We start from the raw sequence: 26,914 nt of genomic DNA on the forward strand, positions 1-26,914 counted from the left end.
GACTCTGCTCTATAACACAGACAACTCTACGGACCCAAACAAGCCAGCTGGGGCTTATTTCTGGCCCCTTAGGTGGGCAGTTTGGGCTTGTCGGGGAGAACTGTGGCCAAGAGGAGCTGTTGAAGGGGAGAGCTCTAGACCTTGGGCAGCAAAGGGTGGGGCTTGTGCAGTTTCTATTTCCTTGACTGGCAGCTCGGGGGCCCTCCCGCTTGGACATTCCGGAAAGTGGTGTGGGCAGGGCTGACAGGGTGAGCCACAGGTGCCAGCATTCCGATTGCATAAAAGGCTAGAGGCTGTTAGTGGCAGGGCAAGGGAATATGACCTGGCCTGGGTCTGCAGTTTCTGCTTGGACACTGGGCCAAGCGGACACACAGCACAGGCTGGGGAAGGCCATTCTGCCTCCAGCCCCAGCCTCTCTCCTGCCTTCCACGGCCATGTGGAGCAGTCTCAGCTCCTGGCTCTGCCTGGTACCCTTGGTCCTGCACCTCTTATCTGGAGGTAAGCCAGGGTCACTGCCCCTGTTCCTGCTGTCCCCAGAATCCCTCCTTGGCCTTGTCAGGCCAGGTTCACCAGTCTGTTTCTTTAGGTGTGGGTGCGACGCCATTGCTGGTGCCTGAGCCTCATGGCTCCTGCTCTCTGGAGGGAGTAGAGATCAAAGGTGGCTCCTTCCGGCTTCTCAAGGAGGGCCAGGCACTGGAGTACATGTGTCCATCTGGCTTCTACCCATACCCTGTGCAGCTTCGCACCTGCAGATCCACAGGGTCCTGGAGCACCCTACGGACCCAAGACCAAAAGATTGTCAAAAAGGCAGAATGCAGAGGTTGGAGGGCAGTGAGGGTGGGTATGGGCTAGTAGAGGGCTACAGCAGGTGGTGGCCAAGGTCCAGACTAGTGTAAGATTAGAGTGTGTTGAGACCAGGCAGGCTAACAAGCGGGGCTGAGCAAATGTAGGGGCTGTATGGGTTTGGAGGTGGGAAGGAGAGAGGAAGAAGGAGGGCGGGGAGCTCACTCAGCATCTACCCACTACCAGGCAGCCCTGGCAGTTAGCAGAACACTCAGGAATGGGAAGGGAGGAGCAGCAGGACTCCCCATGGGTTGAGGACCCTGCTCCCCTGCGACCAAGAAGGTGCTTTTACTCAGCGACAGGGACCTCAAGACCAGAAGGGATACTCTGAAGGACAGCTCTTCTCTCTCAGTAAATTCTGCCTGTCTCTCTCCCTCAAAGCAATTCGTTGTCCAAGACCACAGGACTTTGAGAATGGGGAGTACTGGCCCCGGGCCCCCTACTACAATCTGAGTGACGAGATCTCTTTCCACTGCTACGACGGTTACACTCTCCGGGGCTCTGCCAACCGCAGCTGCCAAGTGACTGGTCGGTGGGATGGGCAAACAGCTATCTGTGACAACGGAGGTGAGAGGCATCACTTCCCCCCATGATGGTGGCCTCTCCCTGACTACTCTGCAGCCTGAGGAAGTGGTGCCATAACTCCTGTGTTCTCTCTTGCCCTCCTGGCCTTTGGCTCTGGCCCTCACCTCTTTGTTTCATGCCTCTGCAGCGGGGTACTGCCCCAACCCGGGCATCCCCATTGGCACAAGGAAGGTGGGCAGCCAGTACCGCCTTGAAGACAGTGTCACCTACTACTGTAGCCGGGGGCTCACCCTACGTGGCTCCCAGCGGCGAACATGCCAGGAAGGTGGCTCTTGGAGTGGAACAGAGCCTTCTTGCCAAGGTGACCCTTGACCTATGCCCTCAGGTCAGATCTTGCTCTCTTATCCTCAACCCCCGTAACAGGGCACTGTCTTCTTTCCCCTTAACCCAGCTCCTTCCACTTCTAAACCTCGCTGCAGAACTTCCTCACTTTTGAGCTCTTCCACTCTGGAAACCCACCATCCCCTGTCTCTCTGGTCCCTGTGTTCCTGACCCTCCCAGACATTTGACCTGATTTCTGACCTCTGCCAGACTCCTTTATGTACGATACCCCTGGAGAGGTGGCCGAAGCCTTCCTGTCTTCCCTGACAGAGACGATAGAAGGAGTCGATGCTGAGGACGGGCACAGCCCAGGTTGGACAGAGTGGGAGATGGGGCAGGGGACCAGCTGGGGGAGAGTGGGCAGGAGAACCATGCACACTGAGCCTGAGTGTCTCTGATGGCACCCAGGGGAACAACAGAAGAGGAAGATCGTCCTGGATCCCTCGGGCTCCATGAACATCTATCTTGTGCTGGACGGGTCAGACAGCATCGGGGCACGCAACTTTACAGGGGCCAAGAATTGTCTTAGAGACTTCATTGAGAAGGTGAAGCCGCTCCCCCTGAATGAATCTCACTGCCGTGCCAGGGCTGGCTTCCTCATGTCCCCCGCCCCTCTGAGACACAGGGTTCCAGAAACATCCAGGCTCTCCTTCCCTTTTACTTGAAAGCACTTTCTTGACCTTTAGCTCAGACTCCCCGACAAACTTCAGAGTGATCAGTCAACCCTTGAGTCTCTTACTACGTCCTTCCCTGTCCCAGCAATGCCATGATCCTTTACTTCCCTCAGGTGGCAAGTTACGGAGTGAAGCCAAAATATGGTCTAGTGACATATGCCACAGACACCAACGTTTTGATCAGAGTGTCCCAAGCAGAGAGCAGCAACGCAGACTGGGTCACAGAGAAGCTCAACAAAATCAGCTATGAAGGTCAGAAGTCAGGGAAGGGAATGGTGGGAGGTTCACTGTCAGGGTCAGAGAGATCAGAAGGTTCAGAGTATAGTACGAGACCACCCCGGGGGCCCAGGGAGGACCACTCTGTAATGCAGAGTTGGACGGCATAAGGTCAGTGGGGAACGAGGGTTAGTGGAAACCTGTCATGGGCTGAAAGGGTCACTTTGTGGTCAAAGGGAAGTCAGAGGGATGACAAGTAAAAAAGTTGGAAAATGTGGAATCTATTGCTGGACAGGCCTCTGGGTTTCAAGAATGTCTTGGAAGGGCAGGTGAGGTGACAAACTCCTTCCTTTCCACAGACCACAAGTTGAAGACGGGAACCAACACTAAGAAGGCCCTCCAGGCCGTGTATAGCATGATGAGCCGGGAAGAGAACAACCCCCCGGAAGGCTGGAACCGCACCCGCCATGTCATCATTCTCATGACTGACGGTCAGAAAGGCCCCTTCTTCTGCCTGACTCCCAACCTTTCACACCAGTATGTGGCCCTTCAGTCCACACCTAACAGTGACTCATGGGGGGGCCCTGGGCAGCAATGGGCCTCAACCACGTTGATCTTTTCTGTGACACTTTGCAATGGGGGACTCTGCATGATCTATCACTTCTATGTCCTTGCCAACCTGCTTAACTGGCCATATGTCATTATTTCTAGCCAATTTATCTTCCTTGACCCTCCTCCTTGCCTCCCTGCTCATGGTCCATCTCTTCTGTAGGCTTGCACAACATGGGTGGGGACCCAGTTCCTGTCATTCATGATATCCGGGCCTTGCTGGACATTGGCAGGGATCGCAAAAACCCAAGGGAAGAGTACCTGGGTAAGTTTGACTACCCAGGACCCAGCACCCTGCTTTCAGTTCCTGCACCCTGGGGTCTGGACCCTCACCCTCGCCTTTTCTTCCTCAGATATCTATGTGTTTGGGGTTGGGCCTCTGGTGAACCAAGAGAACATCAATGCTTTGGCTTCCAAGAAAGATAAAGAGCAACATGTGTTCAAAGTCAAGGACATGGAAAACCTGGAAGATGTTTTCATCCAAATGCTTGGTAGGAAGATATCAGAATAGTGTAAGACGGTCAGGAAACTCAGCTCTCCCCAAGCTCCTCAAGGTCACTCATCATCTTTCTCCTCCTCCCAAAGCTATGGCAGTCTGGAAGGCTGTCCTCATTTCTGAGGACTTTCTACCTGAGTGTCATTATTGTTTCCTGACACTGCCCACGTCCTGATCTTGGAGGCATGGAGCTCCAAAAGATGTCAGAGACCCTTCTCCAGTCCCATTTTACAGATGTGCAAATGGCAGCTGAAGGATGTCAGAGGAGAGCAAGCCAGCTAGAGTTGGGCCTGAAATTAGCCAGGTCTCCAATCTTAGCCTCAAATTGTTGTCATTGTACCAGTGATTTCTTGTCTTCATCATAAGTAAACAAATGCCCTTTCCTTTCCTTTCCTCCTTATGGGCCTCCGCTCCCCATGGACATGTAGGTATCCCTCCCTAACTGGTGCTATTTGGAATGGTGTCCCAGCTTTCAGCACATTCTTTTTTTGCCAGATGAAACCCGGACTCTGGGTCTCTGTGGCATGGTTTGGGAGCACAGGAAAGGCACTGATTACCACAAGCAACCATGGCAGGCCAAGATCTCCGTCACTGTAAGCAGTGTTCCGGTGGTGGGGACTTCTGGGAGCTGAGGTCAAGGTGAAGTGTGGGTAAATTTCCCATGCTAGAGTGTGGTGTCTCTGAGAGTGGAGCTCCTCCCTCTGCATTCTGTTCCCAGCGCCCCTCAAAGGGACACGAGAACTGCATGGGGGCCGTGGTGTCGGAGTACTTTGTGCTGACGGCGGCACACTGTTTCACAGTGGATGACCAGTTACACTCCATCAAGGTCAATGTGGGTAAGGGTGACAAGAATCAATTCTCAGCTCCATCTTCCGCCTAACACGTCCCACTTCAAGAGCCCACAGCCCACTTGCCCTCCATGCAGTCCCTTCCTTTGCACACTGAGCCAGTAGGATGCGGTGGGGCCAAAGGTGGGAGGCTGCCCACAGAGAGTGGGAGGTCCAGAGGTACCCACTCTCCTCCAACCTTAGGAGGGAAAAGGCAGGACTTGGACATAGAAGAAGTCCTATTTCATCCCAAGTACGACATCAGTAAGAAAAAAGCAGAAGGAATTGCTGAATTTTATGACTATGACGTGGCCCTGATCAAGCTCAAGATGAAGCTGAAGTTTAGTGAGACTCTCAGGTGTGGCTCCCTGAGAAAAAGGTGGGGCAGGAAGACTGGGTAGGTACAGCGTGTCAACCCTGAATTTCCCCATCTCTCAACAGGCCCATCTGTCTCCCTTGCACCGAGGGGACAAATCAAGCTTTGAGGCTTCCGCTGTCAACCACCTGCCAGCAGCAGAGTAAGACACGCTCAGGGAGAGCACCAGGGTGCAAGTCCAAGACAAGGGGCACGGGGGCTGCGGCAGTAGATAATCACTAAGCCCCTAACTCACATGGAGGGGCTGAGGGACATTTGCTGAGACTGGGGGTGGGGAGGGAGTGCTGAAATGATCCCGTCTATCTGCCCAGTGGAAGAGCTGCTCCCTGCAAAGGATATCAAAGCTCTGTTTGTATCTGAGTTGGTCAAGGATGGGAAGAAGATGCTGACTCGGAAGGAGGTCTACATCAAGAATGGGGATAGGGTAAGAATTGTGGGATCCTAAGGAGTTCCTGTACCAGGGGTATCCAACCTTTTGGCAACTCTGGGCCACACTGGAAGAGTTGTCCCAGGCCATACGCTAAATGCATTGTGACAGATAATCACACAACAAAAATATCTCGTTTTAAGTAAACTTACTATGTTGCGCTGGGCTGTACTCACAGCCATCCTGAGCGGCATGCAGCCCGCAGGTTGGACACCCCTGCCTTTAACACTCCCTAAGCAAACCTTGTTTATCCGCTCCTCCATGCTTCCTACCTCACCTTCAGAAAGATGCATGTGAGAGAGATGCTCAAAAGGCCCCAGGCTACGAGAAAGTCAAGGACATCTATGAGGTGGTCACCCCCAGGTTCCTATGCACTGGAGGGGTGAACCCTTATGCTGATCCCAACACTTGCAAAGGTAAGAAAAGGCTCTTTGATTGTGCTTCAAGTTCCTGAGGTCCAAGAGTCTTTCCCTACAGCTTCTCTTCTCCTGTAGGTGATTCTGGTGGTCCCCTGATTATTCACAAGAGGAGCCGCTTCATTCAAGTGAGTCTCCCCTTTCCCTTCATTCAAGGGAGTCTCCCCAGCGGGGAGACGCCAAGTGGTCAGCACAGGCCCCAAAGCAGTAAAGTCAAACAGACGTGGCTAGAAAGGGGAGGGCAGAGCCCATTTCACTTTGGGGCTACCCTCTGGATTGACTGGCTCAGGACTGTGTGTCTGGCCTGGGTGCTGCAGAGGACAGGACCGAGCTGGGTCACTAGTCTAACTCCACCAGGTCAGTGCAGATGTACTTGGGAGTAGTTTTGCTTCCTGGGATGAGGAAGGAATTCTACCAAACGATCAGTGGCAACCCCCTTGCCCTTTCCAGGTTGGTGTGATCAGCTGGGGTGTAGTGGATGTCTGCAAAGACAAGAGGTCGCAGCACCAGGTACCTGCTCACGCCCGAGACTTTCACATCAACCTCTTCCAAGTGCTCCCCTGGCTCAAGGAGAAACTCCGAGATGAGGATCTGGGATTTCTATAAGGGGTTTCCTACTGCAAAGGGGCATGTAGATCAAATTAAAATAACTCTGACAATACCGTGTTCAAGATCCTTTTGGGGTAAGGGAGTGGGGAATGTGCACTGGCCACCTTGTTACAAAGCAAATCAAATCAAAGAGCCGTTTTTAAAGGTCCAACCGCAATCCCAAGTGCTGAAAAACCAGAGGCTGAGGGAGATGGTGAGCTTCCACCTCAGTGTTTTACTGAGACCAGTGTTGGGGCAGACGAGGCACAAGAAATCCAGCTCTGTAACTAGAAGCCATCCACAAGGTTTTCCTTGTAGACATCATCACTGTAGACAATCTGGGTCCTTTTGTCCCGGTGGCAACCCTTAGGACTGTTCTGGACAGCTAGGTTGGAAGGAAAGGATTAGTTAAGGCCAGGAGAGCGTTGGTGAGACCCTAGGCCCAATCTGACCTCGCTCCTGGCCTGACTCCTGGAAGCCTAGTTTCTATGCTGCCCTCTGGTGGTTGGGATGGCCTGTCTCCTTTTAGCCCCTTAGGCTAGTGGCTGCCAAATCATCACAGGGCAGAGTATTACCCTGCTATCTTGGCACAGGGGGATACTGTAACAAATGTTTTGTTCTTAGAAAATTCCCAAATGTTATTGTTGACACATGTGAATGGCGCTTACTTAGTGCTTTTATTTAGTACATCAAAAATTAAAAATTAGAAAATCTCACCCTGGCTGGCGTGGCTCACTGGATTGAGTGCTAGCCTGCAAACCAAGGGGTCACTGGTTCGATTCCCAGTCAGGGCACATGCCCGGCTTGCGGGTCAGGTCCCCAGTAGGGGATGTGCGAGAGGCGACCACCCATTGATGTTTCTCTCCCTCTATTTCTTCCTCCCTTCCCCTCTGTCTAAAAATAAATACGATCTTTAAAAAAGAAAATCTCTATAGCCCTTTGTTGATATGTTGGTCCTTTATCTGGAAGGCCACTCTTGCTCTGAACCCCTTGTTTTGTCCACTCTTTTGTCAGGAAAACCTATTTCAGCTAAAGTCGGTTATTCACACTGAGAAACGCTACTCTCCCTACCAGGAGAACTCACTCTGGGGTGGCTCTGGCCCTAAGCATTCTTGCTTGAGCCTTGAGCTTTCCTTCCCCTTTCTCTTTCCTCCCTGTATCCAGTGTGTCTCTGTCTTCACTCCATCTCCAAGGATTCTACCCCTGCCACTCTGGGACTAGAGTGAACCCCCCACACCAACTCCCATCTCTTGGATTTTTGTACCCCGACACTGCTGACCATGCCCTCCTCAAAGCTGGTGTCCTTTGGTTTCAGTGGCCCAGGTCCCCCTGGTGCTGCTCCCAGCCCTGGCCCCACCTGGTATCAGTGTTTCCAAAAGGACAGAAGGCCCCACAGAGGAAGGCGGGCATCACGTCTTCTCCATACTATCCTCCATCAACTTCAGCCTAACATGCAGAAGAGCTGGGACGGGTGGGGTACGAGCAACACAACCCTGCTTCCTACCATATCCCCTGTGCATTTCCCAATCCTAGTCCTAGGCCATTTTTTCCTCCCCAACGATACTGTCATTTTGCAGCCACCATGAGATACAAATGACTAATCTGTTTTCATTTCTCACCTCATGCCTGAGTTCCACATCCCTATTCTAAATGCTTATTTTAGAAAACCTATTATGCTTCATCTCAAAATGAACAAGGCCACCCGAAATGTTCATCTTCCTCTTGACCTGCTTCCACATCTTCCCTGTCCAGTTATTAGAAGTTGTTTTGAACCCCTTTCTCCTATTTCCAACTGACAGAGAGTTTGCCCACTCTCCTTCCCATTCCCATAGCCTCCCACAAATCCTGACCTCTAGAGAACACGGGGACATGCAGGGAAACAAAAGGTGTGGGAGGTGGGGGATAGGATGTGGGAGCAGAACTCCTGTTCTTACCGAGGGAGCCCCAGACTGACTTCCCAGTGGCGGCATCCAGCATGGGCTGTTTGCGGGCAATGCTGACTTTGAGCTGCACAGACTCCACCTGGGTCCCGTTGAGCTGGGGACGAAGGGGGTGGGGGGCAGAGGATGGGGGAACATTACAGACAAACCAAAGGAGGATTTCCATGAGTTTCCATCCTAGGAGTAGACTGAGCAGGAATCTGAGAATATAAGGTTTCCTGTGTGAGTAGGGAGATACTATTCTGTCAAGAGGAAACGATTTCCTCCTGGCTCCCAGCACTTTAAACAGAAAGCATGAGGATGGCAGGAGGGGTGGGAGGAACGATCTGGGAAATCCCAACCTCAGCAACGGCCTGATCTGCTGACTCCATCTTTTCATAGGTGACGAAGGCACAGCTGGGATGAGAGAAAACAGGGTTAGTAGAGGGGTTATGAGCTCTTCTGAACCCAGCCAACCCTGTGCTCGTAGGCCGCTGGAGACATATTGGCCTCCTCCTGGGCCTCATCGTTTGGCCTGACTGTCATCCTTACTTTCTGGGTGGGTCCATGGAGAGGTCAATGATGTTTCCAAAGGGAGAGAAGGCCCCACGGAGGAGGGTGGGTGTCATGTCTTCCCCATACACATAGAGAGTATTCCCCTTGCGAGGGGCCCGGCGTTCTGGGAATGAGTCGGATCCTGTGGGATCAGAAGATGTACCATGTCTCACCCTCCAATTTAAGAGCGAGCTTTAGTTGGAGCCACTTAAATTCTATCTGAGGTCACTTTTTTCACTAGCCAAACCAACTTACTGCGGAAAAGGCCCTCTCGTTCTCTGTCCCGGTCCCGGTCCCGGTCTCTGTCCCTGTCCCGGTCCCGGTCCCGGTCTCTGTCCCGGTCTCTGTCTCGGTCCCTGTCCCGGTTCCGCTCACGACTGCGGTCCCGGCTGCGGCTTCGGGGAGGGGAGACTGAGGAGCGGGCACCACCATGTTCTTCATAGCCCCAGTCAAAGCTTCGAGGGAGGCCATCACCAGCCCCTGGGACTTCTGCCTCATCCCCATCTGCCCCCAGTTCCCGAAGCCGATCACTAGAAGACACAAAGCTAGGAAAAAGAGAGGCAACGATGATCAAAGGGGGCCTTTACCTTGTCTTCCCAGATCCTGTGGAGACCCAATACTCCCTCTCCAGCCTCACCTCCTTCCATTCCAGCCCCCTACCTCCTGAGAACATGGTAAGGCCCTCCCACCGCCACCTGTTGGGACCCAGTCCTATCTGTAAATTGCTAACCTCTCATACAGAGATTTCCTTTGGGGACGTCTGGACAACTGAAAAAGAGACCAAGTTTCAGTTAAGACCAGTCTAGTTGCTGGCAGGTGGGAACCCTCAGGGATAGAGGATTAGGGACAGTTACCTCCTGCAGCTCGTCATCGGCAGATACACTCCTCTGGAATGGCTGGAAAGTGGGGACTAGCCCCTTCTCGGGGTCCTAGAAGGTGGTAGAGATCTACCTCAGCATGGGAGCAGGAGGTTGTCTACCGGTGGGACGCAGGGGATTCCTCTTCCCTCACCTCCTCAGCTTCCTCTGGCCTATCTTCTTTTTTTCTTTTAATTCCTTTGTACTTTCCTTATTTGATTATATGGTATTTTAAATAAATGACCCTAATATCTCCTCAAAGTATTTAGTTTATCTACACATTTCTTGAACCTGATGACATTTCAGCCTGTCTAACTCCTGAGAACACAATCCACGAGCTCCAATTCATGGATTAGAGTCATAGAATGAGCAGAGTGGACAGTGCAGGAGTCACCCATGTTCCTCACTTGTCAGATAAGCAACCTGCAGCTCAGAGCCATAGAGCAATTTGCCTGTGATTGAACAAGGCATTACTTCCCCCCAAACCTACCTCCATTCTAACTTGGAGGGACGCCCTCTGAAGTCAAGGGTTCCCTAAACAAGCTTTCTGCTTGTGCTTACTTTTAACTTCCCCTCTAGGGTTCGAGAACGTTTGAAGCCCGAGTTCTTGGTCTCAGCCTTGATGGCACTGATGGCTCCTGATTTCACCAGCTGCTTTGCCTGCTCTGTTGCAGTGGCTGTGTCCACAACAGGCTGCTCTGACAGTGCTGAGTGGTGAGGGAAAGAGGCATTATGTTGGGCAGGTGTGAGAAAGATCAGCCCCCATGCTCCCCATTTCCTATCACTTACAGCGTTTGACACCGCCTTGGCTAGCTGTGCTGCTGCTACTTTGCTTCTTCAGGGCCAGCAATGCCTTTTTCTGGGAACAAGAATGAGAAGAAAGGGGTTGGTGAGGGCCAGTGCCTGACCAGATCCTTTCCCAAGGTTCCTGGGCACCTCATTCCAGGGCCCACTGTTCTGAGAGAAAACAATGCAGATGGTGCCCATGGAGTGGTTCACTGAGGCAGCCCTGCCTCTTACATATGGTCCCCCAGACCATCTACAGTGCCAGCGATACCTAAGCTATCTGAACCATGACATCCAGGGGCTTTCCAGAGTATCATGTTTTTGAAGGTGAAGACAAGGAGCTCAATCATGGACCAGAGCCGCAGGTTATAAGCTGCAAGTAAGTATAAGCTTATGTGTCTCTCTTAGGGGCTTCCTCCATCCATCCCCTGTATATTTAGCTGGACACGCCATTCATTACTTTATAACAGGGATATACAAAAGTATGAGACACAGTTCCTCTCCCCCTCAAGAAGCTTACAACCTGAAAAATGAAATGACTAGATTAAATTGCCAAGAATGTTTATAAGAGGTGAAAACTACTTGAGAGCAAGTAAAATTTTCTGATATCAAATGGCTATTAAACTGGACCCTGGGTAGAATCTGCACAACAAAGACTGAGAAAAGGGGGCATTTCAAACAAAGAAAACAGGGTGGCAAAAATGCAGAGATAAGAAGGCTTTTGGAATGTATGTTTTGTGTTCCTATAACACAGAATAGTTCTGTGTTACTAAAAAGTGATGCCAACTTAAGGCTTTGTTCTATAGACACTTAAAGGGCTTGGAGAAAAAGGACAGAATCTTGTGTTTTCAACGGATCATTTTTTTTCTTTCTTTTTTTTAAATATTTTATTTATTTATCTTTAGAGGGGAAAGGAAGGAGAGAGGAAGGAAACATCAATGTATGGTTGCTTCTCGTGCATCCCCTGCAGGGAACTGGCCCCTGCTGGAAACTGGCCTGCAACCCAAGCATGTGCCCTGACTAGGAATCGAACCGCGATTGGCCCGTGCTCAATCCACTGAGCTACACCAGCCAGGGCTCAACGGATCATTTTTAAAAGGATGAAAAAGTCTGTTTAAAAAAAAACCCACTAAGGAACATGCTTAGAGACCGTTACAACAGTCTAAGTGAATGTCAACAAAGACCTGACGTATGGAATACACAGGAAAAAGTAAACAGGAGGAATTACTTTCAAGAAAGAATCAAGAAGACTTGGCAAATGTTTAGGTATGCAAATAGAGAAGTCAGAGCTAAGATTTTTCTATTCCAAACATACAAGAGGATTGAATGTGGTCAGTTTGTATTTGGAAGATTTTTTAAAAAGGAACTAGATTAAAATAGGAAGATGATAGCTTTATTTTGGATAGGTGAAGTTTATTAGCAAGACATCAGATGGAACTGGAAAAACCTAACCTGGGGATCACCAGCTTTTAGGTGGTAATAAAAACCGTGGGGAAGGGAGACAACTCCATGGCAAACTGAGAAGAAAAGAGACAAAAAACACAACAAGACGCTAGCCCACCTCTGAAGCTACACTGAGAGGTGACAGTCTCCAGAAGAACCCTCCATCCCTCACACTCACCCCAAGTGGTCTCAGAGTGTAGAGTCTGTGAAAGATTGGGCCAGGCGCCCGCACACTCCCTCACCTTTTTCTTCAGTTTGTTGAACTTCTTCTGCAGAGCCTCCTCCTCCTCGCTCAGTCCAGGGGGTATCACCAACATGGTGGCTCCTGGTTCAGGGGCAGGGCCTAAGACATCTTTCTCCACTGTCACCACCCAGGGTCCACTGTACCCAACCCCAGCCCTCCGGGCCTGCTTACTCCTGTATATCTCTTCTCCCTACCCCTTGCTTAAGCTAGGCTGCCGTCCAGGCCTCCCCTCGTGGGGGTCAATCAGCATTCCTTCCTCTCTAGGAATCACGGGCACCAGCGGCTTGGGGCACTACGTGGACCGTTGTCACCCTCTCCGTTGACAACATGATGGCAGCAAAAGCCCCCAGTCCCCAGTGGGGTTAGTATGGCAACTAACCCCGAACTGCAGAGGAGACAGTGGAACCCGCGCAGCGCTCTCAGAGCAACGAAAAAGAGAAGAAGGGAGAAAGGAGCTCGGACAAAATAGGGACGAAGGGTGAGAAAAAGAACGCCTTACTTGAGGGGGGTGTCAACCCGGGCCCAAGGTTTAGCGCGGAGCCCGCGCTGGCAGCAGATCGCTGGCTCAGAGCGATGACGTACTACGGGCGGAAAAAGTGGTAACCGAGGCCAAGGCACTTCCGCCCGACCTTCTACCGGTTTAAGGCAGCCCTTCGGTAGCATTTATCCTCACTCGGAGCGGCGCGCGCGCGCGTGCGTGCGTGCGTGCGTGTGTGTGTGTGTGTGTGTGTGTCGGAAGTTGCCTTCACTTCCGCCCTTGGGGGGGCGGGGCTTAGCTCCAGGCTCCCTGCTGCACTTCCCAGCTGCGGGGCGACAGCAGTGGCTCCAAGATGATGGAGAGGGAGCGACTAGGTGAGGGGAAGGGGGTGGGACAAAGGAATAGACAGGAATCAACCCTTGACTTCTGACCTCTGATCTTTCTTTCGTAGTGCTACCTCCCCCAGATCCCTTGGACCTGCCTCTTCGGGCTGTGGAGCTGGGATGCAGTGGGCGCTGGGAGCTGCTCAATATACCTGGGGCTCCAGAGAGCACCGTAAGTGACTTTTGACCCTAACGTCTGACCCGCATGAAGCTTAAAACCTTATGGTAATATCTAGCATGACCCACTTTTCTCTCTGGACACCTGTCATCCGGGCCTGGACTGGTGCAGGACAGACTCCAGGCTAGTAGTGGACCTGCTGTGGGTCAGAGCCCCCATGAGGACTAGCAGGGAGCGCCAGGGATATCTTTTCTCATCTCATTGGTGGCTGAGATGCTAGCCTTTGAGCTCCTGACTCTTCCTCTTTAGGTCTGGGACCCTTTTTCCTAAAGCCAGTGATTCTCAAATTTAAGTGTGTCTCATAATTAGTGAGGGGTGGGGAGCTTTTTTAAAATACAAATTCTTAGGTCCAGCCCCAGATTCTGAAATCTGAAATCTGTATTATTTTTTAAAATATATTTTATTGATTATACTATTACAGTTGTTCTATTCCCCCCTTCATTCCCGTCCACCCTGTACACTCCTCCCCCACCATCCCCCCTTTTAGTTTATGGCCACGTGTCTCGAGTTCTTTAGATTCTATATTTCCCATACTATTCTTGCCCTCCCCCTATCTATTTTCTACCTACTGTCTCTGCTATTTTCTGTACCTTCTCCCCCCTTCTCCTCCTCCCACTCCCCTGTTGCTAACCCTCCATGTGTTCTTCATTTCTATGGTTCTACTCCTGATCTAGCTGTCCTTTTGGTTTGCTTTTGTTTTAGGTGTGGTTGTTAATAACTGTGAGTTTGCTGTCCTTTCACTGTTCCTATTTTTCATCTTCTTTTTCTTAAATAAGTCCCTTTAACATTTCATATAATAAGGGCTTGGTGATGATGAACTCCTTGAATTTGATCTTATCTGAGAAGCACTTTATCTGTCCTTCCATTCTAAATGAAAGCTTTGCTGGATAGAGCAATCTTGGCTGTAGGTCTTTGGATTTCATGACTTGGAATACTTCTTTCCAGCCCCTTCTTGCCTGTAAGGTCTCTTTTGAGAAATCCACTGACAGTCTGATGGGTACTCCTTTGTAGGTGACTGTCCCTTATCGCTTGCTGCTTCTAGGATTCTCTCCTTCATTTTAGTCTTGGCTAATGTAATTATGATGTGCCTTGGTGTGTTCCTTCTTGGGTCCAACTTCTTTGGGACTCTCTGAGCTTCCTGGATTCCCTGGAAGTCTATTTCCTTTGCCAGACTGGGGAAGTTCTCCTTTATTATTTGTTCAAAGAAGTTTTCCACTTGTGGCTGTTTCTTTTCCCCTTCTGGTACCCCTATAATTCGGATATTGGAACGTTTCAAGATGTCCTGAAGGTTCCTAAACCTCTCCTCAGTTTTTTGAATTCTCATTTCTTCATTCCTTTCTGGTGGGATGTTTTGTTCTTCCTTCTGGTCCACTCCATTGATTTGAGTCCCAGTTTCCTTTCCATCACTATTGGTTTCCTGTGCATTTCTCTTCATTTCAATTAGTTTAGCCTTCATATGTTCCTCTAATTTGTGGCTATAATCAACCAGTTCTGTGAGCATCCTGATCACCAGTGTCTTGAGTTGTTCATCTGAGAGGTTCGCTATTTCCTGGTTGCTTAGAGTTATCGACTCTGGGGCTTTGAGTTCTTCTTGAGCCATATTTTGGACTGTTCATGCCTGTTAGGTATGAGGAGCAGAGCCCTAGGTGTTCACCAGGGCTAGGCCACTCAGTCGCTGGGTTGTGATGCTGTATGTGGGGGCGGGATCAAAGGAAAGCAATGGCAGTCCCCTCTGCCGCCTCCCACCCCCGGGGCTCTCATGGTCTGTCTCCCTAAGTGTGAATGTGTGACCCTGGTCAGGGTTTGCCCTCTGGGGCCTGCGCAGTCTGTCTCACTGCTCACTCCCCTGCTGGTTTATCTGCACGCGAATGTGTGACCGCCGTCAGCCTGCCCCACTCCCTCACTGGTCCGCACTGCTACCTCGGCTGCCTGGTCGCCTGGGTCTGGGGATCCTTCCTGCCCCACCCTGCTCCGCTGCTGGCTCTGCCCCTCTTACCTTCCGGGTTGAACGGTTCATTGTTGTTGGACTTCCGTATTGTTCAATTTTCTGTTCTTTGGCTGCGTCTTTGTTTACTAAACCTTCTTTGTATTCAAACTTGGTTGTAGGAGAAGGTACAGTGTTTCCACCTACGCCTCCATCTTGGCGGAAGTCCTGAAATCTGTATTATTAACCAGTGCCTGTGGCAATTCAGTAGCAGGCCATTTGTCCTGTAAAGCTTTACAGCCTTTGGAAAATATTGCTCCCCTTTGATTGTCCTCGTCTGTCCGGGACATCTACCATGCCTGATCTAAACATGAGTCCCATCACTTTCTCTCATCTTGCCCTTGTTCCAGCTTCCTCACAGCCTCCTTCCCTGTGCCCCAGATCTTCAGCAAGAAGCAGAGCAATTGTTTCTGTCAAATCCAGCCTGGCTGCCTCTGCATGGCCTGGAACACTCAGCTCGGTGAGGGTCTGGAGGGGCTTGGACTGGGGAGATGGGCCCCTAAAGGAAGCTGAGACAGACGAGAAAGAAGATTTGGAAACCACTTCCTTTTCTCCAGAAAATGGCAGAGGAAGGTGGATCCCTGGTCTCTCCTTGCTGCACTGGGGGCCCCAGTCCCCTCTGACCTACAAGCCCAAAGACACCCAACCACAGGCCGCATACTAGGCTACAAGGAGGTAAGAGATCAGGGGCCATTAGAAGCAGAGTTGGGAAAAGGAGGGTCAGGGTCAGAGGCAAGATCACCCTCACTGGGGCTCTGATCTCTTGCCTCAGGTCTTGCTGGAGAATACAGACCTGTCGGCCACGACCTCATTATCTCTTCGCCGGCCACCAGGACCCATCTCCCAGTCCCTGTGGGGGAATCCAACACAATACCCTTTCTGGCCAGGTGACTCTTGTGGAAATGAGATTGTAGGGGAGGGAGCTCTCCGTCTCCAGGGAAGGATCACCCCTCATGAATCCGTATGTGTCTGACTTCTCCCAGGTGGAATGGATGAGCCCACCATGACAGATCTGAGCACTCGGGAGGAAGCTGAAGAGGAGATAGACTTTGACACAGGTGAGGTGGTACCAAGATGGACCCTTAGGAGGCAGGGCTCCAAGCTTGGGTCTTGAGGATGAGGGGCCCAGGCCCATCACTGGGCTGCTGCTAGTCCTTCCCTACCTTTGAGCAAATTAGAAAAAGGTCCCTCTTTCATAACAACTTTTACTGTTATTTGTTGGCAAATTATTACAGCTGTCCCCAGCTACAAAGCCTATACAGTGAATGGTGCCCTTTAGGTTTATGTAACGTATGACCTGTACAATAGTGTGCAGTGGGCCTAACCTTCTCTGTCTCTGTTCTCCAGCTCTTCTTACTGTTCCACCTGGCTTCAAGAAAGGTGTGGACTTTGCACCAAAGGGTGAGTTTTGAGATGGGGGTATAGGAGATGTGGTGCCCTTCTCCTATAGAACAGAGGTGGGCATGACCGGTCAGAGGCAAGATCGAAACTCCCGTTTCGCCTTGCTCCTCAGATTACCCAGCTCCAGCTCCTGGGTTGCTCAGCCTCAGCCGTCTGCTAGAGCCCCTGGATCTGGGTGGCGGCGATGAAGGTGAGAGGGAGGCAGTGGGACAGCCAGGAGGTACCAGAGGGAACACTGTTACAGTCTCTCCCTGTAGTGCTCCCTTGGCCCGAGCAAGCAGCTTGGAGGACCTAGTGTTGAAGGTTGGTGCCTGTGAGCGGTCAAAATAAGAAAGAAGGGTGCCTTGCCACCAGGAGGGTGGGTTGGCTTGGTTGGATCTATGGGGATGACCAGAGCATCTTTTGGGAGGAGTGGTAATGGAGAGCTTTCTGGCTATATCTTTATCACTCCTACCCCTTACTTTTCCAGGAAGCCTCCACAGTTGCATCCTCCCTAGAGCCCCCCAAAACCCTTTCTCAGGAGCAGTGGGCCATTCCTGTGGATGTCACCACCCCTGTTGGTGATTTCTACCGCCTCATCCCCCAGCCAGCCTTCCAGGTAGTGTGGTGCTGTCCTCACATTCCACTCCCAGCCCACTGTCTTGTCTCCTCTCCTCACCAGAGGCCAGATGCATTCCAGGCAGTCTTGGACCTCAGTCCCAGCCTCGCCTCACTCTGGCCTTCTCCCCACTGCCCTGCATGCCCCATGAGAGGTAGGAAGGCCCTTCCCCGCTTCCTTCTTTAGTCCCCATCCATTTCTCTCTCCCACAGTGGCCATTTGAGCCTGATGTATTCCAGAAACAGGCCATCCTGCACTTGGAACGGCACAACTCAGTCTTTGTGGCAGCTCACACATCCGCAGGGAAGACAGTTGTGGCCGAATACGCCATTGCCCTTGCCCAGAAGCACATGACACGGTACAGCGTTCCCCTTCCTCAGCCATCCCCACTTTCTCCTGCATCCTTTCCAAATCTCGTCTCTTCCCACGTCTTTACCTCATCTTTTAGTTGGGATATTTGGGGGAGGAACTGAGATGTGGGAAGAAATGAGAAGGTGTGGGGAGAGAGTTTAGAAGAATAACCTGTGTGGATTTAGTTCAGGAAGGGGATGTGGGACAGAATTTTCCTGGGACCATGTCATGAAGGAGAATGAGGGCAGTTTGGGTGCAGAATGGGGGCCCCTGAGCTCTGTGGCATGCTGCTGGGAGGGCTCAGGGTGGGAGAGGAGGTGCTGACCACAGTCTGTATGGAGAGACTGGCTCACTTCACACCCTCTTCTCAGCACCATCTACACTTCGCCTATCAAGGCTCTGAGTAACCAGAAGTTCCGAGACTTCCGAAACACATTTGGGGACGTGGGGCTGCTCACTGGGGATGTACAGCTGCACTCAGAGGCGTCTTGCCTCATCATGACGACAGAGATCCTTCGGTGAGAGATGGGCACTCAAGACGGGTAGATTTTTGGTCAGGAAGGTGAAGCTGTTCTGGAGAGCATGTTGGCTGAGTTGGTGGAGGCAGGAGCCACTGGGGAGTCAGCCTTCAGTCTCTTCTCCTCAGCTCCATGCTCTACAGTGGCTCAGATGTCATCCGGGACCTGGAGTGGGTCATCTTTGACGAGGTTCACTATATCAACGATGCCGAGGTAAGGGGCGTGAGGTCCATAGGGCCCTGCACCCAGGAACCCTTTCCTGTGGGACTAGTTCAGCAGCTCCCTCTTCCACACACCCTGAAACATTACTGTCTTCTTTGCCCTCCATGGGAGCCTAGGAGCAGAAGGGCAGCCCTTCAGAGCCACCCATGACTTGTCTTCTCTCTGTGTGTGCAGCGTGGGGTCGTGTGGGAGGAGGTGCTTATCATGCTCCCCGAACATGTCTCCGTAATCCTTCTGAGTGCCACTGTTCCCAACGCCCTTGAATTTGCTGATTGGATTGGGTGAGATGTGTGTCCTGGGGTACTTGGGTGAAAGAGGCTGTAGTCTTCCTTGATTGGGGTAGGGGGTGAAGACTGCCACAGTATAAAGAGCGGTCAGACCTTGGGGGGGGGAGGGGGAGGGGGGAGGGCTGGGGAACATGGCCCACTTGGGCCCAGACTACTTTGCATGCTGAGAGATATGACAGCCTTCCAGTCTGGCTCTCAGAAAAGACCGGGTGAGTCCAGAAGCAGGAAGGTGGGTGGGCATGTGGGTTGTTCCTCCCACACTCCCATCTCTGACCGACTGTTCCCTTCCCACTCAGACGACTGAAGCGTCGTCAGATCTACGTGATCAGTACTGTCACCCGCCCCGTCCCCCTAGAGCATTATCTCTTTACGGGGAACAGTCCCAAGACTCAGGATGAACTCTTCCTGTTGCTGGACTCCCAAGGCGCCTTCCATACAAAGGGGTGAGCTGAGGGTGCAGGGAAGAGTCAGGGCTGGGCCTGGCCGGGTGTGACTGTGACAGCCACCTTCTGTGTACCTCAGGTACTATGCAGCTGTGGAGGCCAAGAAGGAGAGGATGAGCAAACACTCTCAGACCTTTGGGGCCAAGCAGCCCACGCATCAGGGGGGCCCAGCACAGGTTAGAACCAGCAGGCTTCGCACCTGTCATCACTTGTCTCTTTCCTCATCTCCTGGGATTGCACTTGAGCTTTGAGTGTCCCCCAGCCTGACAGTCTTTAATTGGCCCCCGCTTTGGCCCCCACTGCTTCAGGGACTCCACCTCTGTCCCTTTGCACTTCCCCAGGACCGAGGTGTGTACCTGTCCCTCCTCGCTTCCCTCCGCCGCCGTGCACAGCTGCCTGTGGTGGTGTTCACTTTCTCCCGGGGCCGCTGTGACGAGCAGGCTGCGGGCCTCACCTCCCTTGACCTCACCACAAGCTCAGAGAAGAGCGAGATTCACCTCTTCCTACAGCGCTGCCTTGCTCGCCTCCGTGGCTCTGACCGCCAGCTGCCCCAGGTATGGAGGGGGCACTGGAAACCAGTGGGAATGGGTGCTGCACTCCACGCCCCTACCCCTGACCATGGGCTCTTGGCTACCTGCAGGTCCTGCACATGTCAGAGCTCCTGCACCGAGGCCTGGGCGTGCACCACAGTGGCATCCTGCCCATCCTCAAGGAGATCGTGGAGATGCTTTTCAGCCGCGGCCTGGTCAAGGTGCACGCGCTGCCCTGCTCCGTCCTCACTGCGAGATCTTTTGCAAATTACTTAATTTCCCTGAACTTTATGTTTCCCATCTTAAAATGAGGATGCATTCAGAAGAGAAACCCAAAAAGCTAGCAAGCATATAAGTTAGCAGAAAAATGCAAATTGAAATACTTATAAGACTTCACAGTGATTAAACTGATAAAACTTAGGGAACTGGCTAATGCCAAGTATCACCAAAGCCACAGGGGACGACAGGCAGGCCTAGGAGTTGCTGCGGGTTTGGTCCCAGACCGCCACAGACTGAATACCTCGTTAAAGTGAGTCTCTGGTTTCTCAGTACATGTGAAAGTTGTGTTTACACTGTACTGTGGTTTGTAAGGGTACAGGAGCATTATATCTAAAAGCAATATACATACTTTAATTAGAGAATACTGTTAAAAAATGCTCACCATCTCCTGAGCCTTCAGCAAATTGTAATTTTTATGCTGGTGGAGGGTCTTGCCTCCGTGTTGATTAAAGTGCAGTATGTGAAATGCAATAAGCGAGGTCTGCCTGTACAGGATGACAGGAACTCTCGCACAGGGGTGGCCAGTCTGGGGTGTGCCCTGGCATTCTTTAGGTAGGGACAACAAACTCTTTGGTCCTCAATTCCATTCCTGAGTATAAACCACAAAGGAGTTCTTATCCTGATCCACAGTGGAATGTGTCTGCTCTTCCTTTGTTGGCTCTAGTCTTGTGGCAGGGTGTTGGTGGTGGTCCTGAGGTGCCCTTCACTGGGAGAGCAGGTAGGTGGCCATAGGGCAGGCACCCCACAGAGTGTCCTGCTGTAGTTGGAAGCAAGCGATTAGGAATAACCACAGGAATGCAGATGGATGCTGAAAACACGACATGGGGGAAAAGAAGTGAGGAAACAAGGGGATCTATAAATGCCCTTAATGTGAATTGCAAATTACATGCACACAAGACGACTTGCAACAGCATATTCACAGGAAAAGATACTCCTTAAAGACATTGGGTAACAGACAGTGGGGGCATGGAAGTGGGATGTGGGGGTGCAAAGAAATAAATAGGCAGCTAAATCAATAAAATGAAAACGAGAGTCCCCACTCCGAAGTTTTGCCTGGAGAGTTAAATGGGCTTCTGCGAGTTAACTGTCTGGACTGTGCCAGGTAGCCCTGGTACAGAGGAAGGTGTGCTGGGGGTTTGTGTGCAGCCCCTTTGCTGATCCTCTCTTTCCCGTGTCCCAGGTCCTGTTTGCCACCGAGACCTTTGCCATGGGTGTAAATATGCCGGCCCGAACAGTGGTGTTTGACTCCATGCGCAAGCACGACGGCTCCACCTTCCGGGACCTGCTCCCGGGAGAGTATGTGCAGATGGCGGGTAGGGCAGGCCGGAGGGGCCTGGACCCCACAGGCACTGTTATCCTGCTCTGCAAGGGCCGAGTGCCCGAGATGGTGGACCTGCACCGAATGATGACGGTGAGCCAGGCAGCATGAGGAAAGCTGGAGGGCCCCAGCTGGATTCTCTCTTTGACCTCCTTCCCTTCTCCTTTCTTTCTGCTTCTCCCTTTTGCCTGGGAGAAGCCAAGGTGGAGTGAGCAAATCCAAGGGTGAGACCCAGTCTCATCTTTAGCTTTCCTACCGTGAATACAGAGCTAGTAGGCCCTTTGCAAATCTATTATTTAGTTTTGTTCCCTTAGTTTGCAGAGAAGGTGAGCAGGCAGTTTGTCTGGGGTCCCACAGTTCCAGAGCTGGGGCTGTCTGTGCTGAGGGTAGAGTCAGTCTGTAGAGGGCTGGCTTGGGGGCAGTTGGCCCATCCTGGTCCCCCCTCCCGACTCCCCCCACACAGGGTAAGCCGTCACAGCTGCAGTCGCAGTTCCGTCTCACATACACCATGATCCTCAACCTGCTGCGGGTGGACGCCCTTCGGGTGGAAGACATGATGAAGAGGAGTTTCTCTGAGTTTCCGTCCCGAAAGGACAGCAAGGTGAGGGGTCAGGGTGATCAGTATACTAGGCTGGGTGTCAGACAAGGGAAGCCAGGTGAGGAGGAGGTGAGCATGTAGAGGCCAGTGGGGCGCTGGTGAGGATGTGGCAGACTGAGCCTGGAAACTTGTTTTGTACTTGCCCCCACCTCTGCTTAGGCCCATGAACAGGCTCTAGCTGAACTAACCAGGAAACTGGAGGCCTTAGAGGAACCTGACCTGACTGGCCAACTGGTCGACCTGCCCGAGTATTACATCTGGGGAGAGGAATTGACAGAGACCCGGAGCCTGATCCAGGTGAGCCAGTGTGTGTGTTGTTGGGGTGATGGTGAAGACAGGGTGACATGCCAGATATTCCCAAACCTCCCATGCCAGCATCCCTGACACTTTATCCCTTTTGTGCATATCCTCACTCTTCAGCAACGTGCCATAGAGTCTGTGAATGGGCTGAAATCTCTCTCAACCGGAAGGGTGGTGGTTGTGAAGAATCAGGAGCATCACAATGCACTGGGTGTGATCCTGCAGGTAACACAAGGGGAACCTGGGCCCCAGAGGGCAAGGAAGGTCACACTCAGCTGTGCTCTCCTTTTCTCCCCGTTGCTATCCTTTCCTTCCCATCTCCACCACTCCATGCCTACTTCCTTGTCTTCCTCCACACACCCCTCCCCCACCCTGTCTGCTCTGAATGTTTGACTTGGTTACCAGTCTATACCAGTGGGCTCTGCACGGTGCTCCATGATCCCTGCCTGAAGGTAGGGATCTGTCTCTAATTTTGTTGTCCACTCCTCACATTGCCCTGTCTTGGCGTCTCCCACTTCCCCTAGGTCTCCTCAAACTCTACCGGCAGATCATTCACAACCCTGGTCTTGTGTGATAAGCCCATGTCTGAGGGCACACGGGACAGGGGGTTGGCCCCCTCAGGTGTGCCCTACCCAGATGACCTTGTGGGATTCAAGCTGTTCCTGCCTGAAGGTGAGTTGGGTGGATGTTCAGGTTCCTAACATCAGTACAGGCAAGACACCAGGGTCATGGTGAGTCCTGACCCTGATCTTCCCTTTTCACAGGGCCCTGTGACCACACTGTGGCCAAGCTTCAGCCCAGAGACGTGGCTGCCATCACCACCAAAGTGCTCCGGGTGAACGGAGAGAAGATCTTGGAGGACTTCAGCAAGAGGCAGCAACTGAAGTTTAAGTTAGATGCTGGGGAAGCCGTTTTCCTGGGGAGGGACTGTGTTATGGGGAGTGGGGGGTGTGGTTGGGCCATTTCCCCCAGCCTAAGGGAGCTCTCATGGAAGAGAAGACTCAGGACCTACTCCTTTCTCAGGCAGGATCCTCCTGCTGCTGCTTTGACCACTGCTGTCCAGGAACTGCTACGTCTATCTCAGGCCCATCCAGCAGGACCCCCTACCCTTGACCCTGTCAACGATTTGCAGCTTAAAGATATATCAGTGGTTGAGGGTGGGCTCCGTGCCCGGAAGCTGGAGGAGCTGATCCGGGAGGCTCAGTGTGTGCACAGCCCCCGTTTCCCTGCCCAGGTGGGGCCCCGGATGCCAGCTTCAAAGCTTTTCCTCTGGTCCCCTGTAGGCTGCCCACCCCATCTCAGCCTTGGTTCTCAGGACCCTGTGGAGGGCGAGAGGAAGGCTAATCCAGTCCTACCTGTGGCTCTCCACAGTACCTGAAGCTGCGGGAGCGGATGCAGGTACAGAAGGAGATGGAGCGGCTGCGCTTCCTACTGTCAGACCAGTCATTGCTACTGCTCCCTGAGTACCACCAGCGAGTACAGGTGAGAGTGTTGGGTAGGGGCAAAAGGGCTAGTGAGGGAGGGCAGCAGGCTCCTAACACCCACCATCTTCTGTTCAGGTGCTCCAAACTCTGGGTTATGTAGACGAGGCAGGCACAGTGAAGCTGGCGGGGCGGGTGGCTTGTGCCATGAGCAGCCATGAGCTGCTCCTCACCGAGCTCATGTTTGACAACGCTCTGAGTGCCCTGCGGCCAGAGGAGATTGCAGCCCTGCTCTCTGGCCTGGTCTGCCAGAGCCCTGGGGACACGGGGGAGCAGCTCCCGAGTACCCTCAAACAGGTATGGGGCACCCACCCCTCTCCCTCCCCTGGCTGCACATTCCCAGTCCCCACTCCCAGGTTTCCCCAAGTGACCTCTCCAGCCGGTGAGTGCTCCTAAGAGCTGGAATGGCTTGTTCCTTGATCTGAGCCTCCCTTATCCTGGAGCAGGAAGGTGGTTCTTAACTGTCCGTCCCCATCCGTAGGGAGTGGAACGTGTCCGGGCTGTGGCCAAGCGGATTGGTGAGGTTCAGGTGGCCTGTGGCCTGAACCAGACAGTGGAGGAATTTGTAGGGGAGCTGAATTTTGGGCTTGTTGGAGTTGTGTACGAGTGGGCCCGGGGCATGGTGAGTAACTAGGATTTGGGGTTTTGCAGACAGCTGGTTGGGGAGAGGCTGCCCAGGTTTATCAAATTCAATCCCTACCCTGCTCCCCCCACAGCCCTTCTCTGAGTTGGCAGGGCTCTCGGGGACCCCTGAGGGCCTGGTGGTCCGCTGCATCCAACGCCTGGCCGAGATGTGTCGGTCGTTGCGGGGAGCAGCCCGCCTGGTAGGCGAGCCTGTGTTAGGTGCCAAGATGGAGACAGCAGCCACCCTGCTACGGAGGGACATTGTCTTCGCAGCCAGCCTCTATACTCAGTGAATGACTCCCATGTAAAAAGTGGTAATAAAACAGCAAACTGTCTGTGTGTGCTTGAGGGTGACTCAGCTCAAGAGATAAAACAGGGAGAACCACCTGGAGATATATCTTTAACTCCACAGAGATAGGACCAGCCTCTGCCCTTAAGTATCAGTCTTTAGGGGATGGTGTCTTGGGGGTCGATTGGAAGTCCTGAGTCATGGCTTCCACATACCATGTGGGCAGGAAGGCATAGGGTGCATCTCGATGTTCAGACACTGTGACTGGGCCACCAGGCTCCCAGGAGAAGAGATGGACGAGCCTGAGGAGAAGAGGGAGTTGCCAGTCGAGGGCTGGAGGCTGGGCTTCTGGGACCCAGAGGGAAGGGTTAGAGCCGAATGTCTCACCTGGGGTCATCCTGGACAACTGTGTTCTGGGCAAAGCTAAGGAAGGCAGCACAGAAGTTCATGCACACGGAGGGATTCCAGCCATCATGGTCATTCTAGAGAGGGCAAAGGAGGAGGCAGAGATGAGCGGGGGGGGCAGGGGGGGGGAATGCACATGCAGCCGTGGACACTGGACCTGTGGTCTTGGCCTTGGGGCTGTGACACCACTGCCTCACCCTGACGTGTTCGAACATCTGCATGGTGGGAAAGGTCTTGAGGGAACAGACGAAACCCTCTGGGTTACGGAAGCCAGCAACAACATTTGGGACCCCTAGGAGGAATGACTGAGCCCACCATTTCAGAAGCTTGTGTCTGTAAGGAAAGATGACGTGTCGGTGGGTCGGTGGGACCCCACCTCCATCTTCCTCCCCCAAGTCCCTTCCCCAGCTGTCAGTTCTAAGCTCTTGCCCTGCCCACTCTCCTCTTGAACCTGTAGAAACTCCTCCATTGGCCAGGGCTGTGCATCTCCTTGGAGGTCTTGAGCTCCACATAGCAGGTGGGGGGCTGTAGGGATGGGGCCTGTGGGTCCGTGCAGTCTACCTCCCCTGAGAAGAGCAGAGGGTGGTTTCCCAAGCGGCTGCGTAGCACCGAGCAGAAGGCCACGTTGGTATTAACCTCCCCAGAGGGGTCCGGGGAGCCTCCAGGTTTGTCTGCACAGGGAGAGAAGCAGCACCAGGGGTGGGGGCTCTCGGTCTCTGGGGAAGGAGGAGGGGGCTACAGAGCTGGGGCAACTCTCACCTGCACACATGTACTGCTCGAACTTGTAACCCATGTACATAAGTTCCCGAAGGAGGGGTGGCCGGGCAAGCCTCTGAGCTCGAGCAGCTGGGGTCTCTACCTCACTCAGGTACAGTGTCCCCTGGAACCTGGAGGCCGCCAGCTGCCAGCCCTCCTGACGCTCATATGGTGTTGTCAGCAGTTTTGTCAGGTGCCCCCGCCATGTCACTATGGCCCCTGTCAGCCAGCTTGGACCCCTGAGAGAGAGAAGAGGCTGAATTTCTGACAAAACAGTAGCTCAGATGGCTCCCCCCAAAGAACAGCTGAAGTTTCTTTAGAGGACTGAATGCCTTCCAGCTTTGCTTTCCTAATTTTAGGGGCCAGGTACAGGTCTCTGCATCTACTTGTGTGCTGTGCTCTGCTCACCCTTCCAGCTGGTTTCGGTGCTCCAGGAGCCAGCGTAGCAGGTGGTCCAGGCCTTCTCGGACCTCTTCATCCCGGGGCTGGTATCGATCAGGGTATCCGTCTCTGAGGTCAAAGTTGGGGCACTGACCATTGGTGGGGGGTGGGCTGTAGTAGCGCAAGGCTTGGGCATCTCCATGGTACTGGCGTTGGGCATCCAGGGAGAAGCAGCCCATTTGGGAAGGGCGCCGGTAAAAAGGAAAGGACCCAAAGTAGAGGGCAGGGTCTGTGGGTAGTGAAGGGGCTGGGTGGGGGAATTTGTTCAGAGGTTCGGCTACTTCTGCTTTCCCGGCTCCTCTCTTGGTCCCTTTGGGCTCCATGAGATCCTGAGAGGTGGGGGGAAAGTTCCGCTTTTATAACGGAAGCCTGGCGAATGGGGACTCAGGGTCAAGACTGAAGGCGAGAGTCTGGCTTCTGCCCCTCAAACAGAACCACCGCCAGGTGCACCCATGGCCCTACCCCTTTACCACCAAGGCGATGAGGTTAGGAAGGGTGTTTGGGCTCAGATCAAGGCTCTGGTTACTTCCGAGCCCGCCAAACTCAACTCCCACCTCCGCAGAGCGTTGACGTCTCGGCAGGTACACCCGAAGTCGACGAGGGAGGCCAAGGAGGTTTTCGGCTCTCGACAGCGCAAACACTCAGCGACAGAGGCGGGCAAACCCCTCGCACCAGGAATCGGTCACTACGCGGCGCTCCGCGGCACTGCCAGGCTTCGGGGACGTGAGTTCCCAGGGGCAGCGGAGCAGCACCGGCCTGGCCGCGAAATCCGCGTCGGCGCCGCGCCTCGCAGCCCGGGCGCGAGAGGTGGCGGGTGGACACCTCCCTTGTCCCTGTAGGGCCTGACCTACCCTCCGCCAAGTCTCGG

At 53.0% G+C, this 26,914-nt stretch overlaps 4 protein-coding genes across 10 annotated transcripts; 2 read left to right on the top strand and 2 right to left on the bottom strand.

Moving 5' to 3' along the window:
• The first annotated feature begins 99 nt into the window (after positions 1–99).
• Positions 100–6,449, top strand: CFB (complement factor B). The gene is made up of 18 exons (XM_037035672.1): positions 100–498; positions 587–820; positions 1,225–1,410; positions 1,556–1,729; positions 1,960–2,061; positions 2,158–2,294; positions 2,537–2,675; positions 2,999–3,130; positions 3,412–3,513; positions 3,602–3,739; positions 4,240–4,337; positions 4,463–4,580; positions 4,776–4,929; positions 5,013–5,089; positions 5,259–5,371; positions 5,658–5,790; positions 5,869–5,918; positions 6,241–6,449. The coding sequence occupies exons 1-18, from the start codon at positions 318–320 to the stop codon at positions 6,394–6,396; spliced, it is 2,424 nt and encodes an 807-aa protein (XP_036891567.1). The 5' UTR covers positions 100–317; the 3' UTR covers positions 6,397–6,449.
• A 144-nt stretch (positions 6,450–6,593) lies between these two features.
• On the bottom strand, positions 6,594–12,837 carry NELFE (negative elongation factor complex member E). Of its 2 annotated transcripts, none has more exons than XM_037035674.1 (11): positions 12,682–12,837; positions 12,181–12,263; positions 10,499–10,568; positions 10,271–10,416; positions 9,707–9,781; positions 9,583–9,620; positions 9,108–9,397; positions 8,850–8,994; positions 8,660–8,714; positions 8,313–8,415; positions 6,594–6,763 (listed from the first exon to the last, which is right to left on the bottom strand). In XM_037035674.1, the coding sequence occupies exons 2-11, from the start codon at positions 12,253–12,255 to the stop codon at positions 6,666–6,668; spliced, it is 1,095 nt and encodes a 364-aa protein (XP_036891569.1). In that variant the 5' UTR covers positions 12,256–12,263; positions 12,682–12,837; the 3' UTR covers positions 6,594–6,665. The 2 variants fall into 2 exon arrangements, with proteins under 2 accessions (XP_036891569.1, XP_036891570.1); XM_037035675.1 differs by lacking the exon at positions 12,682–12,837 and adding an exon at positions 12,562–12,674.
• Positions 12,838–12,954: 117 nt separating this feature from the next.
• Positions 12,955–24,490, top strand: SKIC2 (SKI2 subunit of superkiller complex). Its single transcript, XM_037035602.1, has 28 exons — positions 12,955–13,034; positions 13,112–13,215; positions 15,556–15,665; positions 15,763–15,880; positions 15,978–16,092; positions 16,189–16,263; positions 16,553–16,606; positions 16,719–16,909; positions 17,076–17,204; positions 17,417–17,562; positions 17,927–18,073; positions 18,202–18,286; positions 18,470–18,576; positions 18,879–19,025; positions 19,105–19,201; positions 19,367–19,579; positions 19,666–19,776; positions 21,015–21,245; positions 21,616–21,753; positions 21,910–22,047; positions 22,171–22,275; positions 22,575–22,722; positions 22,815–22,941; positions 23,074–23,284; positions 23,422–23,532; positions 23,610–23,828; positions 24,013–24,153; positions 24,248–24,490. The coding sequence occupies exons 1-28, from the start codon at positions 13,013–13,015 to the stop codon at positions 24,446–24,448; spliced, it is 3,741 nt and encodes a 1,246-aa protein (XP_036891497.1). The 5' UTR covers positions 12,955–13,012; the 3' UTR covers positions 24,449–24,490.
• Positions 20,684–26,877, bottom strand: DXO (decapping exoribonuclease). Of its 6 annotated transcripts, none has more exons than XM_037035605.1 (8): positions 26,601–26,695; positions 26,014–26,415; positions 25,609–25,844; positions 25,301–25,520; positions 25,047–25,182; positions 24,832–24,926; positions 24,660–24,746; positions 20,684–24,514 (listed from the first exon to the last, which is right to left on the bottom strand). In XM_037035605.1, the coding sequence occupies exons 2-8, from the start codon at positions 26,367–26,369 to the stop codon at positions 24,511–24,513; spliced, it is 1,134 nt and encodes a 377-aa protein (XP_036891500.1). In that variant the 5' UTR covers positions 26,370–26,415; positions 26,601–26,695; the 3' UTR covers positions 20,684–24,510. The 6 variants fall into 6 exon arrangements, with proteins under 6 accessions (XP_036891500.1, XP_036891501.1, XP_036891504.1 ...); XM_037035606.1 differs by lacking the exon at positions 20,684–24,514 and having other exon boundaries at positions 24,535–24,746; positions 26,014–26,115; positions 26,334–26,415; positions 26,601–26,877; XM_037035609.1 differs by lacking the exon at positions 20,684–24,514 and having other exon boundaries at positions 24,535–24,746; positions 26,014–26,115; positions 26,334–26,375; positions 26,601–26,636.
• Between the last annotated feature and the right edge of the window lie 37 nt (positions 26,878–26,914).

This window comes from Sturnira hondurensis, unplaced genomic scaffold (assembly GCF_014824575.4).
Source record: "Sturnira hondurensis isolate 20B ecotype Veracruz unplaced genomic scaffold, ASM1482457v3 Scaffold0022542, whole genome shotgun sequence".
Taxonomy (NCBI): Eukaryota; Metazoa; Chordata; class Mammalia; order Chiroptera; family Phyllostomidae; genus Sturnira; species Sturnira hondurensis.

What these genes read in the sequence shown, in the direction of transcription:
- CFB (XM_037035672.1), top strand. Translation starts at nt 318, where the DNA reads ATGACCTGGCCTGGGTCTGCAGTTTCTGCTTGGACACTGGGCCAAGCG. An exon ending in CCCAAGGGAAGAGTACCTGG is followed by an intron (nt 3,514 to 3,601) that starts GTAAGTTTGACT and finishes TTTCTTCCTCAG; the next exon opens with ATATCTATGTGTTTGGGGTT. An exon ending in TGATCCCAACACTTGCAAAG is followed by an intron (nt 5,791 to 5,868) that starts GTAAGAAAAGGC and finishes CTTCTCCTGTAG; the next exon opens with GTGATTCTGGTGGTCCCCTG.
- DXO (XM_037035604.1), bottom strand. Translation starts at nt 26,369, where the DNA reads ATGGAGCCCAAAGGGACCAAGAGAGGAGCCGGGAAAGCAGAAGTAGCC. An exon ending in CAATGGAGGAGTTTCTACAG is followed by an intron (nt 25,183 to 25,300) that starts GTTCAAGAGGAG and finishes CTTTCCTTACAG; the next exon opens with ACACAAGCTTCTGAAATGGT. An exon ending in GTTGTCCAGGATGACCCCAG is followed by an intron (nt 24,747 to 24,831) that starts GTGAGACATTCG and finishes TCTTCTCCTCAG; the next exon opens with GCTCGTCCATCTCTTCTCCT.
- NELFE (XM_037035674.1), bottom strand. Translation starts at nt 12,255, where the DNA reads ATGTTGGTGATACCCCCTGGACTGAGCGAGGAGGAGGAGGCTCTGCAG. An exon ending in CCGATGACGAGCTGCAGGAG is followed by an intron (nt 9,621 to 9,706) that starts GTAACTGTCCCT and finishes TCTCTTTTTCAG; the next exon opens with TTGTCCAGACGTCCCCAAAG. An exon ending in CAGATCAGGCCGTTGCTGAG is followed by an intron (nt 8,416 to 8,659) that starts GTTGGGATTTCC and finishes CTTCGTCCCCAG; the next exon opens with CTCAACGGGACCCAGGTGGA.
- SKIC2 (XM_037035602.1), top strand. Translation starts at nt 13,013, where the DNA reads ATGATGGAGAGGGAGCGACTAG. An exon ending in TGTGGACTTTGCACCAAAGG is followed by an intron (nt 16,607 to 16,718) that starts GTGAGTTTTGAG and finishes CTTGCTCCTCAG; the next exon opens with ATTACCCAGCTCCAGCTCCT. An exon ending in GCCCAGAAGCACATGACACG is followed by an intron (nt 17,563 to 17,926) that starts GTACAGCGTTCC and finishes CCCTCTTCTCAG; the next exon opens with CACCATCTACACTTCGCCTA.